We start from the raw sequence: 16,493 nt of genomic DNA, 5'->3' as shown, positions 1-16,493 counted from the left end.
TTATTCACACTATTCTTGTGAGAGCATGGTCACTCTTGACTGTATTAGTATATATAAAACGTCAACGCCGGGGAAAAATCAATTACTTGCAGAAACAGATTCCAATGGGTAAAAGGCAAATTAGAATCACTTAAAATCCCTTAATCTCTTACATGTTCGCGAAAAGGGTATCTATGTCCTGCCACTCACAATGGAGTCGTGGCAAGATCCTCGGATGACACATGAGGGTTGCGGTTCCCAGTTATGGGGCAATTGCTTTCCATTTATCCGCGGATTGGGCAGTTCCTTAAATGACGCACGACTTATACTACGTATAGTACCAGTATGATGCATGGTTGTAGGAAAATGATCTTAAACTTGACTACAGACTGACCCGGGAATTGTAAGGTATATTCTTTGTTTTAGGGGCGGTGGGGTAGCCTAATGGTAAAAGCGTTCGCTCGTCACGCCGAAGACCCGAGTTCGATTCCCGACATGGTTACAATGTGTGAAACCCATTTCTAGTGTCCCCCGCCGTGATATTGCTTAAAGCGGCGTAAAATCATGCTCACTCACTCATTCTTTGTCCTTTTGCAGACGCGGTATTATTACAATAATAGGTTAAAATTAGGAAGTGATTCTATGATGTCACTTTAGGGTGCAAGAGGATGTATCTGAATATCACATTGAAATACAAGCAAACCACACTACGATTTGGAAACAACAACTCAATGTCAAGAGTATTGTTAATGGATAACCGTGACCTTTATGGATAGAATAAAACAAATATGTCTGATGAGATAAAATGCCCAAGTGCCAATCTCTTGTTAGGGCTTTATAGGAAAAACCTTTGTATTCACTTCTATAAGAACAAAGAATATTCTATGTGTCCCATAGCGGGGGATAGTTTTAAAACTGTTTCGTGTTTTACACAGTTAAGGCCCTTGATCAATGTTAGAAAGAGAATTTATGGGTGACAACTTCTTTATTATGAGGAACACAGCGTTTCGGACACATATGCTTACTCCTTCATCAGGTGCCTTCATCAGGTGCATTCACCTGATGAAGAAGTAAGCATATACTCCGAAACGTTGTGTTCTCAATAATAAAGAAGTTCACATTCATAAACTCTCTCTCCCTCTTATGTTAATTTACTCTGTAGACAGTGTCTGAAAAGCTAAGAGTTCGAAAATTGGTGCCATAAATTAGTTTTTGTCTTGCGTTACGTCCCTTCCTTCAAGTATTTCAACAGAGTTAAGGCACCTGCAACATGTAATTCCACAGAATTAACTTGTTCCATGTTGTTCAGTAGTATTCGCAACTATTTCACAAACAAATTCTAATCTAATGTGCACCATGGCAGGGGATAGTGATAACGTTTTCCCACGAACCATATTTTGGTCTGGATATTTACATCGCACTGTGTTAGGTTAATTTTTTTGCGTGTTGCCTTTTATATTTATGGGGTTTATGCTATTCCAAATTTTGACTTACAGCATCTGTACTCTTATTTTTCTTATAAACGATTGACTTCCATGTTCATGTGTTTGCAACAGGTGCCGTGGGTGCGGATGTTCATTATTCTATAGTTCCAAACACATGCTCATAATATAGTCGAAATTGTACAGTGGACATTTCTTGTGATTATGGAAATGATTTTTGTCACTTTTATTTTTATATTTATAGATATCACTGCTATTTGTCAACAACAAACTATCAAGAGGATTCTTTATACACATCTGTGATTTCTAACTATGCAATAAAACAGATAATGCCTTGCTGCAGGTTGTGAAAAAGAGACATTTACCTAGATATGTGTTCAGTGCAATAGGAAAAGGCAGGAAACATATCTAATATCATCTAATAAACACTCTCCTAATTATAATTACGTCAAAGTATATCATTTATTCTTTGAGGCATTCTTTTGTGCGGCCTTCACTCACAATTAAAGAAGATGATTTCTTTGAACAGTTAGCTCCAACTGCGACTTAAGCAAAAGGATATACTCATTGATCCGTTTTGCAAAGTGAGTCTTTAAAATCAGTATCTGTGTAATGTTCAATTTTCGAACATTTTCATATATTTATGTGTGAACATCCCCTTAAGCATGTTATTCATCAGCCTTCCAGGGACTGCATTGGTTGTTGAGGGTTTTCATCCCACCCCGTTTGTTGGCGCCAGTGAACAGAAGGTTGAAGTGATGTCCGTAATTTCTGAATATAAGTGTTTCATCATTACAGTATACATACATAAACTTCAATAACATAGGAATCTCCTATTCATCGGTGTATATAAAAAGGGCATGTAAGAAGCTTCGAAACAATCCTCAGTTATTGTATTAAATCAAGGTGTTTGCAACAGAATATTAAAAAAATCCATCCATTATGAAACTTTATAAAACTATCTATGAATAAATTTCTTTATATACCTCCTTTAGCGTAGAACCAGGCGAGTGGTACAGGGTCCAGATGGAAATAATGGGCAGCTGTATTATGGAAATGCTTGATATCACCCATCCGACTCCTGTTGCCCAGGTAGGGTAGATGTAGTTTCCATATTTAGGGGGGCGATAGGAGTAGATGGAGTAGCAGAAGATGGCCTGATGAAAAATGCTAATATAATGTGCTGTGGATAGTTTGCTCATTGCCCTTCGCCTACCATCATTAAGCTGAGCGAGAACACCCAAACATAATTAACGTAAAAAGCCTTTGTGTCAATTTTTCTATAGAATGTGTAAAATCAAAACGGCACTCATTACTTTTAACTTGTAAATTCCTTAGCCATGACTGTTTTATGTTCAGACTTTTTCATAGCCTTACCAATAACAAAAGCGGGCACACATATTTGACGGACAGCATCATGGCTCGGGGAACCTTCTTTCCCCACATGGCACTGATATCTCGATTCAGTCTCTCTAAACCTAAAACACAAGCAAACATATAATGAATGAACATTTTGTCTTAGTAGATAAAAGTGAGGCATCTTTACGGAGTAAACAATATATTCTTCATGTCACAGTTTAAAGATGGAATTAAGATCAAGACAGTACACATGGCCAACATTTCTGTCACAATTTTTGCGAAATGTTGATGTAAAATTTAACAATTAATAAGCAAGAGATAATAGATACTGATTTTTAAAACCTATATCAGCAAATTTCGAATATATCAATTGATCATCGATGCTATTTTCTGATCAGTAATCTGGTTATCTATTGGGAAAGCATCTGACAAATGATGTAGAACTTCGGTGAATCTCAAATAATCAGATAATCAGGTTCGTATTCTATATTACGTGTGTTGAAGAGATGATGGAAAAGAAGAAAAGCTAATGAAACTACAGTGATACTGAAGTCTTTCAGGCATCCGAAATAGTCAGTGAATGGTTTGGTTCACGACATTGTTCATCATGAGGAAATATAGATGAAAGTCCCACTGACGACGTGAAGAGCAGGTGAACGTCATTCCGGGGACATGTAGTTTCCCAAATAGCTATATAACATCGCATTTCGAATTTTTAGAATGTATCCTAATTTGTGTTATCTAGCCTAGACTGTCTCAGAAGGATAATACAAATCTTTTAGATCAATATTGAACTCAAAAGGTTTACATATATGTTCCTGAGTCTTTTTGATCATATTTTAACAAACATTATGCTAGTTAAATCTAACGTTATCACATTATGTTGATCACTGTTAGAAAAAAGTAAACACATTCTTACCATAACACCAACTAACAACAATGCATTCTAGCATTGCAAACACAGCTATGGCAGGAAAGTAGGCATACCAGTCCACCAAAGTCACAATGTAAATTCCACCCTTGGAATGAAACATTCACATTTATACATTTATATTGCCGACTTAATAGGGCTGACAATTCATTCTATGGTATGTACTGAAGCCACGATACGACATGCATCGTGATACTTTATTCACGATAGGATATGTACCACTATTCTAGAGTACATGTGTGTTGACATGTTCTAAGTTTGATATAATAGAAACCGAGAATAGAAGTTGAATTCAATTTCCTAACTGTACGAGAAAAAAACAAAAACGTAATCAGACTGAGTACTTATTTGGTATGACGAAGACCAAAATATTTCTCAGTCCGCTTGAAGAGTAAAAAACAATACCTATTGATAGAGAACAAAGTGTATGTGTCTTTTAATGTCTTTTCAAATTTCGACAAGCAAAGGTTCCTTGGGTCCCAACTCCAGCTCAGAATCCCCACGGGAAAAGCTAGATAAGATTAGGACAGTTTGTTAAAATTTTGGATATCCAATGATCGATAGATGTTCTGGTGCCAATGGTTCCAGTTGTTCCATACCTGGGTGGTGAAAGGAAGGGCAAACAGGAAGTTGCTCAACAGGATTACACAAATGACAACCCATCGTCGCTTTGTTAGTCCACGAAATATGTCTTCAACGGCTGCAATCATTATCTCCAACCCTGGTAACTGTGAAGCGAACGTAAAAGGAAAAATGACAATGTCAGTCTCGAATTCGTTCTTGGTCTTTTCCTTTTCAATAAGATAAGTGTTGATATATCACAGATGCCCTAGTTCACTTCCTCAAAATATATACCAGCTTAGGACGACTCTTACATTCTGTAGACTGACTCAGCATCTAAAGACCGTAACGTTTTTTCTAAGATGGTTACCTGAACTATATCAGTTTTTAAGTTGTATTTCAGCATTTCCAAACTCAGTAACAGGAGTTTTCCATTTTTAATCTTCCACTCCAAACTAGTTCAAGATATGTAAAAAAATTGAATTGCAGCTGTATACAAACAACAGTATAGGATACTTGAACGGAAGCAAAAATAACCTTATGATATCATTTACCATTGAGTCCACTTCAAGGGTCATCAATGCAAGGAAGGCCAATGCAGACCAAACATGTGGCTGGGGGAGATACGTTATAACCTCGGGGTAGACAATGAAGGCCAGGTTGAAGCCTGAAATACATTAATTATAACTGAAACAAAAGAACAATGATAAGACCAGATGTTTGTGAAATTGAGCAGCATGTCCAACGCAACACTGACGCACAAATCGTGAATGAATGTCGATATGCATGTAATCGTCCCTGGGAAACAGTTTGTTCCTATAGTTTAAAATTCCTTCCCAAACGTAGTTCATGTTCATAAACTTTAAAGTAGCAGACGCCGCCCAACATCACATAGTCGTTACGTTCGTTCACTTCCGGGTTCGAGTGTTGGCTCGCATGGCAAGGTCCCTCTTTGAAACGTTCGTAATATGTTCGTATATGAAACACGTCGTTTGTTGTAGGTGACTTTGCATAGCGCTGATGTCAAATGCCTATGATATGACATCAGTGAAAGTGTCATGTGCTGTTTTCTTAACCTCCTGTTTATCTCCCTCCATCAATGGGTGATCATTGGTGTTAAAGAAGTAAACTCGAAATTGCACAAACAGGCCCATAGAAATTGAAACTTCGAAATATTAACGTCAAAACCCCTTCTTTAATCTTCAGAAAGTTTAGTGTACGGTTTTGGTTGTGAAAAGCCAAGAAGCAATTACTACGTGATCGTGTCTTGAGATTACATATAGAAATAGACATGAGCCTGTGAATGAATTAACACCCCTTAATAATGAGCGTCTTCTAACTTAATGAGAAATGAGGTGATTTGACATGCAAATGTCCAAGAGACAACTGTGAGTTTAATTCTTGGGTAAACTGAAGCGTGCGACAGAGTCTTCAATTATGTCAGTTGATAATAGCATCACACCAAATTTAAAAACAAGCATATTTAAAATTCATTACACAGACCTATTTCTTTCAAATAGCTGATAATGAAATGTACCCTGACACGGAAAAAGAGATCTTTCGGATTTACGCTTTAATAATGTGAATCCCTTGTCATTGCAAAGTCATTTGTTAAAAATAGGCGAACAATTTAAAAAATGATTATCAGCACTAAGCAAATCCAAATGGGGTCTACATTGCCAAAGTTCTTCCCTTTCGCAATACGATCCACCGATAATAGATTCGGACTATTAAAAACTGTTGGAAATATGTGTTATTGTTGGATGAATATAGTGTTATTTGGTTATGATAGAAACAAAAATATGTGGAGATGCAGAGACGAAATTCAACGAATTTAAAATTACCGGATGATTCGTAAGCTTCTACAGGAACCCCACGTAGGTAAGCAACATGTCCAATTATAGCAAAGAAAGCAAAACCAACAAAGAGGAGACAGAGCATATCGGCGATGCAAACAATCAGAGCATCCCTGAAACAGAAAGCATTACATTTTGATTTGTTTGTTGTTCAACGCCGCACTGATCAACATATGCTTTATGACGGCGATCTGTAAATAATCGATTCTGGACCAGATAATCCAGTGATTGTCATGCGCATCGATCGATACGATCTGCGAGACTGGCCACCCAATCCCGTAAGTCGCCTCTTATGACAAGCATGGATTGCTGAAGACCTATCCTAACACGGATCGTCATGGTTTATTTACCTTGTTCTGTATTAACATACCTAAAACAGTTGTTTGTAACTTTGTTGTGCCCTGCCATAGTAATGGTGTTTCCCATGGCTATGCCTAAAGAGTATAGTGCTAGACTACATGCCTCTATCCACATCTGCAAGAAAAAAAACAAGTTTCTGTGTGCGTGAACCAGTCATCTCAGTTTAAATTACATATTCCATTCCATAAAACATGATTACAACTTTGCAAGAGTACTATCACATACAAAACCAGCGAGTCATTTTACTCAAATAATAAAATCAAAACATATATTGAAAGTGAATGAGTGCAATTTCCATTTCCTTATATTCGTTGTAAAGAAGGATTTTGCATTTATGGTGACATATCAGATCATAAACTTACTCCTGGTTCCAAAAGTTTCTTAAATTTAGGATATACATAGAAGTAAATTCCATCTGCAGAGCCCGGAAGCAGACATCCCTGGACGAGGAAGACCAAAAGGAGGAGGATGGGAACGCCCACTGTGACGTACACGACCTGTACAAAATTGAGGATTTGTCTAAACATGAATTACGCTTCATGATTATGTTAATGTAAAAATAAACAATGCCAACTGTAGACATTCTAGTTTCAGAGCATAGTTTAGTTGGAAACAGATATATTCATGATTAAACGTATATTAAACGTCAATGATTTGAGGTTGTCCCAAACAAAGTGGGCCCAACGAAGTGAAGACATGTGCGATAAGTACAAGTACATAAACTGCACCGATACTGGTTACTTGCCTTTCCTGACACTCTGATCCCTCGAAAGATGAATAAGAACATGATCACACAGGTAACTGCCATTAACCCAACTAGGGGCCAGCGCATTCCACCAAGATGTTCCAGGCCATCAGTCATCTGTAACGCGTGGAATCTGGGAAAAGGAATATCATTGAAGATGTAATCGCCAAAATTTGAATTTACAGTAATTCGTGGTGAGAATGAGTAAGTGTGGTTTTAAGCTGCTTTCAGTAATGTTCCAGCAATATCACCCTGAAGGACAGTAGAAATGGATTTCACACATTGTAGCAGTGTTGGGATTCGAACCAAGTTCTTCTGCAAAGGCTTTTAGCACTAGGGTACACCACCGCTCCTCGAGGTACGAATACGACGTTCACTGATGTGGGGAGTCGTACAGGTAGCAGAAGTATTGTAAGGTGGCCTAACTTTGGTTGCTGGTGATCTGTAGCCCATTTTTATTGTATTGTTGATTGAAAATGTTATGTTTTTAATGTTCTCAACTAGTTTTAAAATCGAAACTCTGATACTCTAGTTATTTTTACTGTCCTTCGCTGACAGATATTCATTCCATTTAAATATATGTGTTATATGTCAGTTCTCGTCACGATATGGCTGAAATACTGCCGATGTGACGTTAAATAATAACTCACTCACTCACTGGTTGTGATTGAGTTATCCGTCCTCACACCCACCCATGGACGTCACATCACTTTCCATCGGGACAATGCGCTCCCTCACATTGCATGTGTGGACACATACCTCATTGGAAAACAGAACATCCACATACTCCCTTGTGTGGGATGAAATGAAGCGTCACTTACGCCACTCACAAGCCAACTGGTAACGTTGGTCAAGCTGTGACAGGCCACGGGCCAGTTCTATAATGACATTCCGCAAATCTCCCTCAACCATTTTGTACCGTCAAAGAGGCGCCGTTTCCAAGCTAGTGTCACTGCGTATGATAGTCATATACGATACTGACTTGTGAACTGACCCTTACGCCCAAGCCAGCGTCAACTTAAGAAGACATTTACGTTTCTTAGGATGCATGTATGTTTCACAGTGCTCTGTTCTGTAAAGTATGTCAAAAGTTAAACTTGTTTGTTTGCTGTAAGTATTATAGTCTATGAAAATCAGCGATGCACGGGATTGTGTGTCCTCTAGGATATTATTATCATGGTTCAGGTTCTGGTTTTATGCTCTTTGATTAACCCACAATATAAAATAAATCTCAACATACCTCCAAAACTCTTCTGCAGCAGTCATACCCGATACTGTTTCAGTGACATTGGTGAAGTTACTGTGACTGAGGCCAGTTACATTGCCTACTCTACTGTTCAAGGTGCTTCTTTTGCTATTTGCTATACATGCAGGGGTGTTCCAGGAGTTGTCACAGCTGGCCCAGGGAAGCTTGTCGAGGAACGAGTGGTAGAAGTAGTACATAAACCAGGCAAATATGACCATGTACGAGGTGACATACAGCCATATCACCAAAGCAATTCCGAAACCAATGCCTGTTAAATGAGAGATTGAGAGAGACGAGGTTGATTTTACACCACTGAACAGTATATCAGTTACATCATTTGCCAAAATAACACTAAACATTAATCTGGTAAATCGGTTGATGTTCTTTGTTATTACCCTTTGGATATCATGCCAATCAGTAACATAACAAACAAAATGAAATGTGTGTGTCCATAACACTTGCATGAAATTTCAACGGTTGATGTGAGAACTGCGACCCTCCTGGTACTACTTTTGATTCATTCATCCATTCACTCTATCATTCATACATATGTTTCAGAACGTAATCAGGAATGGATACTCATTGACACGAATGTGTATACATCATTCATATGCATAGATCCATAAATGTATAATCAGTTATATACACGTTTCATACACAATTTCGAGGTATAAATAGATGAAAGTACAATTTTAATATAGAAGTGTTTGATTTTATGTTGTTCAACCCTTCACTCAGCAGTATGAGAATAGAAGTTAATAAGATTCTGTATTTGTGTTGTTTCTGACATCACAGCCATCGTCCTCAACAAGGCCAATTGCTTACCATTAGCACTGCACAAAGTGCAAACAAAACTATACTCTGATCGGAGTCGTAGAAATAAAACAACAACGCCCTTTACATTGTCATAACAAATATCTTCTGTTGCAGAGTCCATTGTGCGATTCCGACTGTATCATAATCACGTGTTTTATGAATCACTTATCAAATAGTGATGGTACCGGCGTATCCCGCCCCACCACTGACACCCGTCGCAAACGCATGCAACTAAAGGCAAGTCAGTTGTTCACCTGAAAAAAACACGGGAACATATGGTGCAAGTCAAAATAGGGAACTACATCGGATATAATTTTGGCCATTCATGCGCTTCCTTCATTTGTTTACCACACTATTTTAAAGCTTTACTAAGGCCTTGTTTGATACAATCATGATCAAACAACTTTTTTGCAAGAGTCATATGACGTTCTTTGCAATTTCGGGAAATGTAGACATTTTTAGCTAGAGGTCCTATAATACTGTTTGACATCAAGGGAAAGTTGACTATTGGAAGTCTTTGCTATTCTCTTGTGGAGAGTTTGTTGTCACTATGAATCTTTATGCATATACATGTACCTAAAAACGACAGAAATGAGTATCTTAAGATTATTTTGTGAAATACTATATTGCTGAAAATTTCTGCAACGTTACCAATCGATGTTGTATATTATATATTTTTAGTGAGTTTTCACATGTGCAGCAAATGCACACATGTTCTATGCGCCTGTGTTTTATCCATGAGTGTCAAGGAGAGAGGCGCCTGGAATGTTGTCCATCCATAGTGCTGTTGACAGATTATACAGCAATGCCCCCAGGAACAAATTGTCAAGTGTTTTTTTCTTTACACCAACTTGATAGTCCGTCTTATGTCCTACAACCATTTCCATACTATACAATACCTTTAAATAGTGGACATAAGTTCCAGACGTTGATAGGTCCAGTTTGAGAGAGCTGGCCAATCACCATCTCCAGGAACACACAGGGAACAGCGCCGATGAAGGTGAAGATAATGTAAGGTATCAGGAACGCTCCTGTGAGGAAACAAATTTTAGCTCTAATATCAGACATGCCACATGCTTCACACTTATGACCAACCATCTTTGCAAGAAACGGAACCCTATTGTAAGAGTTATCTTGTTACGTGTCGACGTGTTATTATCAAAGAGTTCAGTGATAATATTCACTGAGATAGGTCGAGGCTGGAAAGTAAAGGTGATAAGTGATCTTCATACAGAAGCTAGTCTTGATGTAATATCAGATAGAAGGTGAGATGAAATGTGCGATGACAGGCACGCACCTCCTCCACATGTATAGTCAATCACTAGCTACACCACGCCTGACTCGTCCAGTGTCACTTGAACGTCATGCTTGATATCCATCAATGATATTCTTTTCAAATAATTCAAGCATTTAAGAATAATAGCTTTCCCATTACTACTTACGTTTAATATTACTAAATTGCTGACAACTACTCACTGTCCAAACACAATGCAATAAATCTCAACAGAAACAAATGTAATACAGTTACAATCATCGTTGCACAAGCAATTACACTTCCATATAACACTCTTCCTCCTTGGAGAAAGAAAGTCTGAACATAGTGAGAACTTTCTTTGCTGATAAAAGAACGAAAACTGCTCAGTACAGTTATATAATAGTAAATGTTATACCTAATAATCATGAAAAATGTTTATCCTGTTTGCATTCAGAACTGACCACATGCTACCAACTCGAGACAATGCATCTGCAATAACCTCTATGCCTTTCATATACTTGACGTCCAAATAAAAATCGTGCGGTGACAGGCTCTAACGCATTAGGTTATTGTTCTTCATTTTGTTACAAGTCGATTCCCAAATTGAAACAATATGTTAACCCAGACATCTGTACATAAGAGTACTTTGTGTTGAACCAACAAACACCCAAAAAGTGGAGTACAATCAACAAATGTATTACAAAATGTCACACAAGATGTTTACAAATCAAAACAAATTACTGAAAAGCAATTACAATGTCAGTACACAATAGAGTGGTAGTACAATAATCAAAGACAACATATAACATGATGGCAGCGGTCAGGAAATACAGTGTTGATAGCAAAAGTCGGTGATGATGATATATTCACCTAACGGCGACAGTGATCAAGCTTCCGAGATGGGTTAGGAAGGGAAACAAGGATGATGAATGATCCTCACATGAAAACTGGTTCTGAAGCAGTGAAAAGCGTGAGAGACAAGACATGCTCTTGGCTCACTATATATACAGCCTATCGGGCTTCTGGAACTTTCTATACCATGCCCTGGCTCGTCTAGCAGTAGTAGAACATTACAGAACTTGCATATGTTTCTATAAACATACTATTACTATCCGCGTATACCGAACCACAAAAGCTTCTAAATATAGTACATTCCTGATGGTCACTGCCCAAACACAATGCAACGAGCGTCTACCGAATCCCGACAGAAACAATGCTACACAGCTACAATCACTGTTAAACAATAACATACACTGCCATATAACAACTGTATGTAGAAAGGTCAGTGGAATGTCACCAGCTACACTTGAATAGAAAACAAAGTGGTACCCAAGTACAGTTCAAATTGTTGCAAAGCTAACATTAGAGCAAGAGTTTCATTTTCAATGGTGGAATAACTTATCAAAATTTCGTGAATAAAAGCTAACAGATGAGCAAAGCCGGATGAAACAGGACAGCACGAATGTCACAAGCATCCACTGCCAATTTTAAAGATTTTTCAAGGTTTGGTGATGGAGAACAGGAGAATTAATGAGAAAGGCTTTAATTTTCTTAAAAGCAGCATGACAGTTGCAGTCCCAAACAAATTTCACCTTTTTTCCCAGCAAATTAGTGAAAGGGGCCTCCACATGTGATAAATGTTGACAAAATTTAGAAACCAGCCACACACAGAAATCTCATAATTTCCTATTTGTTTTGTGGAATTTTGAAATAGCTTCCACCTTTGCTTGTACAAAATGTACCTGACCTAACATGGAGTGATTGATAACATCGTCAACGTAGGCTTCGACTCCCTCAGATAGGGAGCGCCAATCTGCGGAATCCTATACAAGTGGTATTAAAAGCTTGAAGGACATATGGAATAAGTGTATTGAGGTGAATGGAGATTATATTGAAAAATAAAAGTGCAAAAGATATTCTGCGACTTGGTGTTATACTGAAGTTGCAAAACTTATTGAACGCCCTTCGCAGCCTAGCTCTACATTGAAAACATGGTATGTTTATCCTCATTCTACCATGACTAAATAAAACGCGAACTCTTTGGTGCTAGCAAATATATTGAGTGAGGCGGTATGGGTTGAGTCCAGTCTTTTGAGTGGGTTGTCGATCTGAATAACGGAATCACCGACAACAGTCGGTAAACAAAATATGGCGCTGTATATAGACAAGCAGTGTGTTTACACCGTAATACGTCACGCTAACACATGCCAGGCATCGAAAGCATATAAGCACGGCAATTTAGTATGCTAACATGGTGTAGGCATCCCTAAAGAAAACTAAGCAATCTTTGCAAGGCTTTTATTTCTACACAGCGCGTAACCATTATGACGTCATATCGTTCATTGTCACACAAAAGATATGACGTCACGGCCGTATATAGAAAAGCGCCAAATTCCAAGCTCTCTGTTGTCTCCAAAACGTAAATACATTCGCTTTATTGATTTCTATCGTGCTTTCTGCACTAAATGTATTGTCACACATCCTTTGAATACTGTAGTAACCGCTACTGTGCATTTTGTTACCTGTAACTGTAGATACAATTTTGGAATATGCCTACCGACAATGACTGAAAAAAATACTTTTTTTTATGAATATTAGTTTCCGCGGTGATGCGGCCGTCAAACCATCTGTTTCAATCAAAGGGGGTTTATTGTGATTTAATAGCCTCTGATTGACCAATCAGAATCGAGTTGTTTCAAAATTCATGATAGAATTACAGATAATTCGAGCATCTAAAAATAATAACTTCCTCACCACTGCTAACATTCAGTTATACTACATTCCTGACAACTTATCATCACCCAAATACAATCCAGTGGACTTCTTATGAATCTCAACAGTAACCATGTAATACAGTTACAATCATTGCTTAACAATAAATTACACCGCCATATAACAATGTTCAATATTCCATATTATCAATATATTAGCTATTAGTCTGCTTGTTTTTTGTTTAACGTCGCACTCAGCACTATTCCAGCTATATGATGGCTATTATTCTGCACCTAATCTTCAATGTGTGGAGCTCAAGACGACAGAAACACAGTATTTACCATATATAAACTGACGTCCAAAAGAAACTTTACCAGAGTGTGAAATCACTCTTGCTCAAAAACAACAAAACATACATGCATGAAGTAAAGTGTATTGAGAAGATCAATATATCAACATAATCAACACTGAAAATGACAATCATACCGCGACCGAGAATGACGTCAGAGCCCCCCAGAGCTAGGTGTGGTACAAAACTCGAGCTTTCAGAATCATTGACAATAGGCAGAGTACATAAACAATCGCTCACGTTCAATAACAAGTCATTAGTAGCGTGTGTGACCACCAAATGCCTCAATACACGCAAAAACTCTTCGACGCACAGAAAAAGTCAGTCGTCTGATGAGGTCACGTCGGATTTGACGCCATTCTTCTTGGAGGGACAAGATAAGTTCTTGCCGGTTAGCTGGAGAGTGTTGTCGTTGTCGAACACGACGATCCATCAAGTCCCAGAGATGTTCTATGGGGGACATGTCGGATGAGCGTGCAGGCCACGGCAGGACGTTGACGTTGTTGGCTGCGAGGAAGTTAGTGACAATTCTGGCTGTATGGGCTCTAGCGTTGTCATGCTGAAAAATGACACCACGTGGCTGCTGTTGGAGAAATGGTAGGACAACTGGACGAAGAATGTTATCCATGTACTGCTGAGATGTCAAGTTTCCGTCAACGATGACCAGCGGTGTCCTCTCCTGCCCACAGATCCCTCCCCACACCATGACACTCCCTCCACCATATGGTACGACCTCCTGCACGCAACACGTCGCCGTTCTTTCACCTCTTCGGCGGTAAACATTGTGTCTTCCATCAGCCCTCAACATACAGAATCGACTTTCGTCAGTGAAGACAACCCTCTGCCAGTCACGTCGTTGCTAACGTCGCACAGTCCGGGCCCATCTCAATCGCAGACGACGATGTTGCGCTGTCAATAGCTGTCCTCTGTATGGTCTAAAAGCCCTGATTCCATGAGCCCTGAGTCTCCTGGGCACTGTCTGTCGACTAACTCTGTGACCTAAGGCATTTGTCGCCGATGACGTCACTGTCAGAAAGCGATTTCGGAGGTGCAAGGTACGCAAGTACCGGTCATCATGTGTGAGTGAGTGAGTATGGGTTTACGCCGCTTTTAGCAATATTCCAGCAATATCACGGCTGGGGACACCAGAAATGGGCTTCACACATTGTACCCATGTCGGGAATCGAACCTGGGTCTTCAGCGTGACGAGCGAACGCTTTAACCACTAGGCTACCCGACCGCCCCCCGGTCATCATGAGGCCATGTTCTTGGCCTGTCAGCGGTCCGCCCTGTCTGTCTGTAACGTTGCATCAAGTTGGTAACGACAACACGGGAGCAACCGAAGGTTCGTGCAATATGGGTGTGGGTGGTTCCAATCTGTACCATACCCAAGGCTCGTTCACGTTGTTCGACTGTGAGTCGTGGCTTTTCTTTTGTGTGTTTTTATCACTGTGGATGTCTGACTTGCCGTTGCAATGGTTTTATACCCTTACCCGCACGTGCATTTGCAGTTGTCCGTGGTGCACGTGTTTTTCACTTTTTCGCGTGTTATCTCGCAAACATGTAACAGACGATTAACATTTTCTGCATACACTATTGTTGTATTTAGGTTATGTGTTTTAGATAGACTTCATCGAAAAAGAAAGAATACTTTGTCTGAAATTTATATTTTCAGTTGCTAAAGTTTCTTTTGGACGCCAGTTTAGTTAATAGTGAAGATAATTTGCCATTGCAAAACCTGAAAACAAATAAACTTCAGGGACAATGGTATGATCATACATTACCAATAGTGACAAGGTCCTGTCCTTATGAAATACATTATCCAACAAAGGTCAAAACCATTTTCACTCCTATCTGTCTGAAACACGACAGACAGACATGATACGATGTTCAATGTTCAAATGTCACTTACCTCCGCCATTTCGCATACATAAGTACGGGAACTTGACGAGTGAACCAGAGCCAATGCTGCCACCGAGGAGGGTGACGAGGTAGTCCAAGTGGTGACGCCATCGTTCAGGTGGCATAGCTGGAACGAGATCAACACACCATTACTGAATCAGTGATTGGTCACAACGGAATCGCTTTAAGTTTTCAAAATTAAAAAAACTACATGCATCCACGTCTGTGGACAATTTAAACCACACAGTGATCCAGACTTAAATGTACCTCTAACGGGCAGTCCCATTAAAGTTATAAAGCAAGTAAAATTCTTTGGAATAAAAGCGACAAAACCTTACCATATTCAATTTACTCTTAAAGCAGAGTCGATATTACGATTCCGACTATATCATGGGCATGTGTTTGTAAGTCAATATACACGTAAGGATGATACCAGATACCTGCCCGACCAGTAGCACCCGCCATTAACACATGCAAAGGCAAGTCAACTGTTTACCCGAGAAAACACAGGAACATATGGTACAAGTCCATATAAGGAATTGCATCGGTAAGCATTTTTGTCACTGATGCGTCAAATGTGGAAATATCCTCCATATGTCGATCATAAATCCTTTTTGAAGCTTTACTGGGGCCTTGAATATTGTAACCTTGATCAAACAACTTCTAAGCAAGAGTCGTATGACAGTCTTTCTAATCTTGGTAGAAACATTATGCTCGATTGTATCTCAAAAGGTCTATAATGTAAACACTAATGCTGCTGGAATATTGCTCCGCATGACGGAAAAGTTGACTATTTGAAAGTTAAAGTTATCTCTCTTGTCATACAGTCTGGTGGAGAGTGTTTTGTCACTCTTTATCTTTATGAACAGATCTTAATACGGAATAGATAAGGCGATTACATTGGTCTTCTTTATTTCTAGTTCAGGTGGGTAATTAAATGACATCAGATCATTAATATACTTGAAGCTTAAGTTAAACCA

At 38.9% G+C, this 16,493-nt stretch overlaps 1 protein-coding gene across 1 annotated transcript; it reads right to left on the bottom strand.

Annotated features, from left to right (window-relative positions):
* Positions 1-2,096: 2,096 nt before the first annotated feature.
* Positions 2,097-15,638, bottom strand: LOC139464295 (sodium-dependent dopamine transporter-like). Its single transcript, XM_071245818.1, has 13 exons — positions 15,524-15,638; positions 10,195-10,326; positions 8,474-8,747; positions 7,234-7,366; positions 6,851-6,985; positions 6,499-6,602; positions 6,117-6,241; positions 4,827-4,939; positions 4,311-4,439; positions 3,700-3,799; positions 2,799-2,899; positions 2,408-2,578; positions 2,097-2,192 (listed from the first exon to the last, which is right to left on the bottom strand). The coding sequence occupies exons 1-13, from the start codon at positions 15,636-15,638 to the stop codon at positions 2,097-2,099; spliced, it is 1,728 nt and encodes a 575-aa protein (XP_071101919.1).
* Positions 15,639-16,493: the final 855 nt, after the last annotated feature.

The sequence above is a fragment of the Haliotis cracherodii genome, unplaced genomic scaffold (genome assembly GCF_022045235.1).
Source record: "Haliotis cracherodii isolate W230 unplaced genomic scaffold, xgHalCrac1.p SCAF_17, whole genome shotgun sequence".
NCBI classification, from domain to species: Eukaryota; Metazoa; Mollusca; class Gastropoda; order Lepetellida; family Haliotidae; genus Haliotis; species Haliotis cracherodii.
Note: the sequence above shows the minus strand (reverse complement) of the source record. Positions and strands in the feature narration are given on the sequence as shown.

Excerpts from the sequence above, each read along its gene's own strand:
- LOC139464295 (XM_071245818.1), bottom strand. The coding sequence starts at position 15,638 with ATGCCACCTGAACGATGGCGTCACCACTTGGACTACCTCGTCACCCTC. Across the intron at positions 8,748-10,194 it reads CTTATGTCCACTATTTAAAG|GCATTGGTTTCGGAATTGCT; the intron begins GTATTGTATAGT and ends CTCATTTAACAG. Across the intron at positions 6,986-7,233 it reads GGATCAGAGTGTCAGGAAAG|GTCGTGTACGTCACAGTGGG; the intron begins GCAAGTAACCAG and ends AATTTTGTACAG.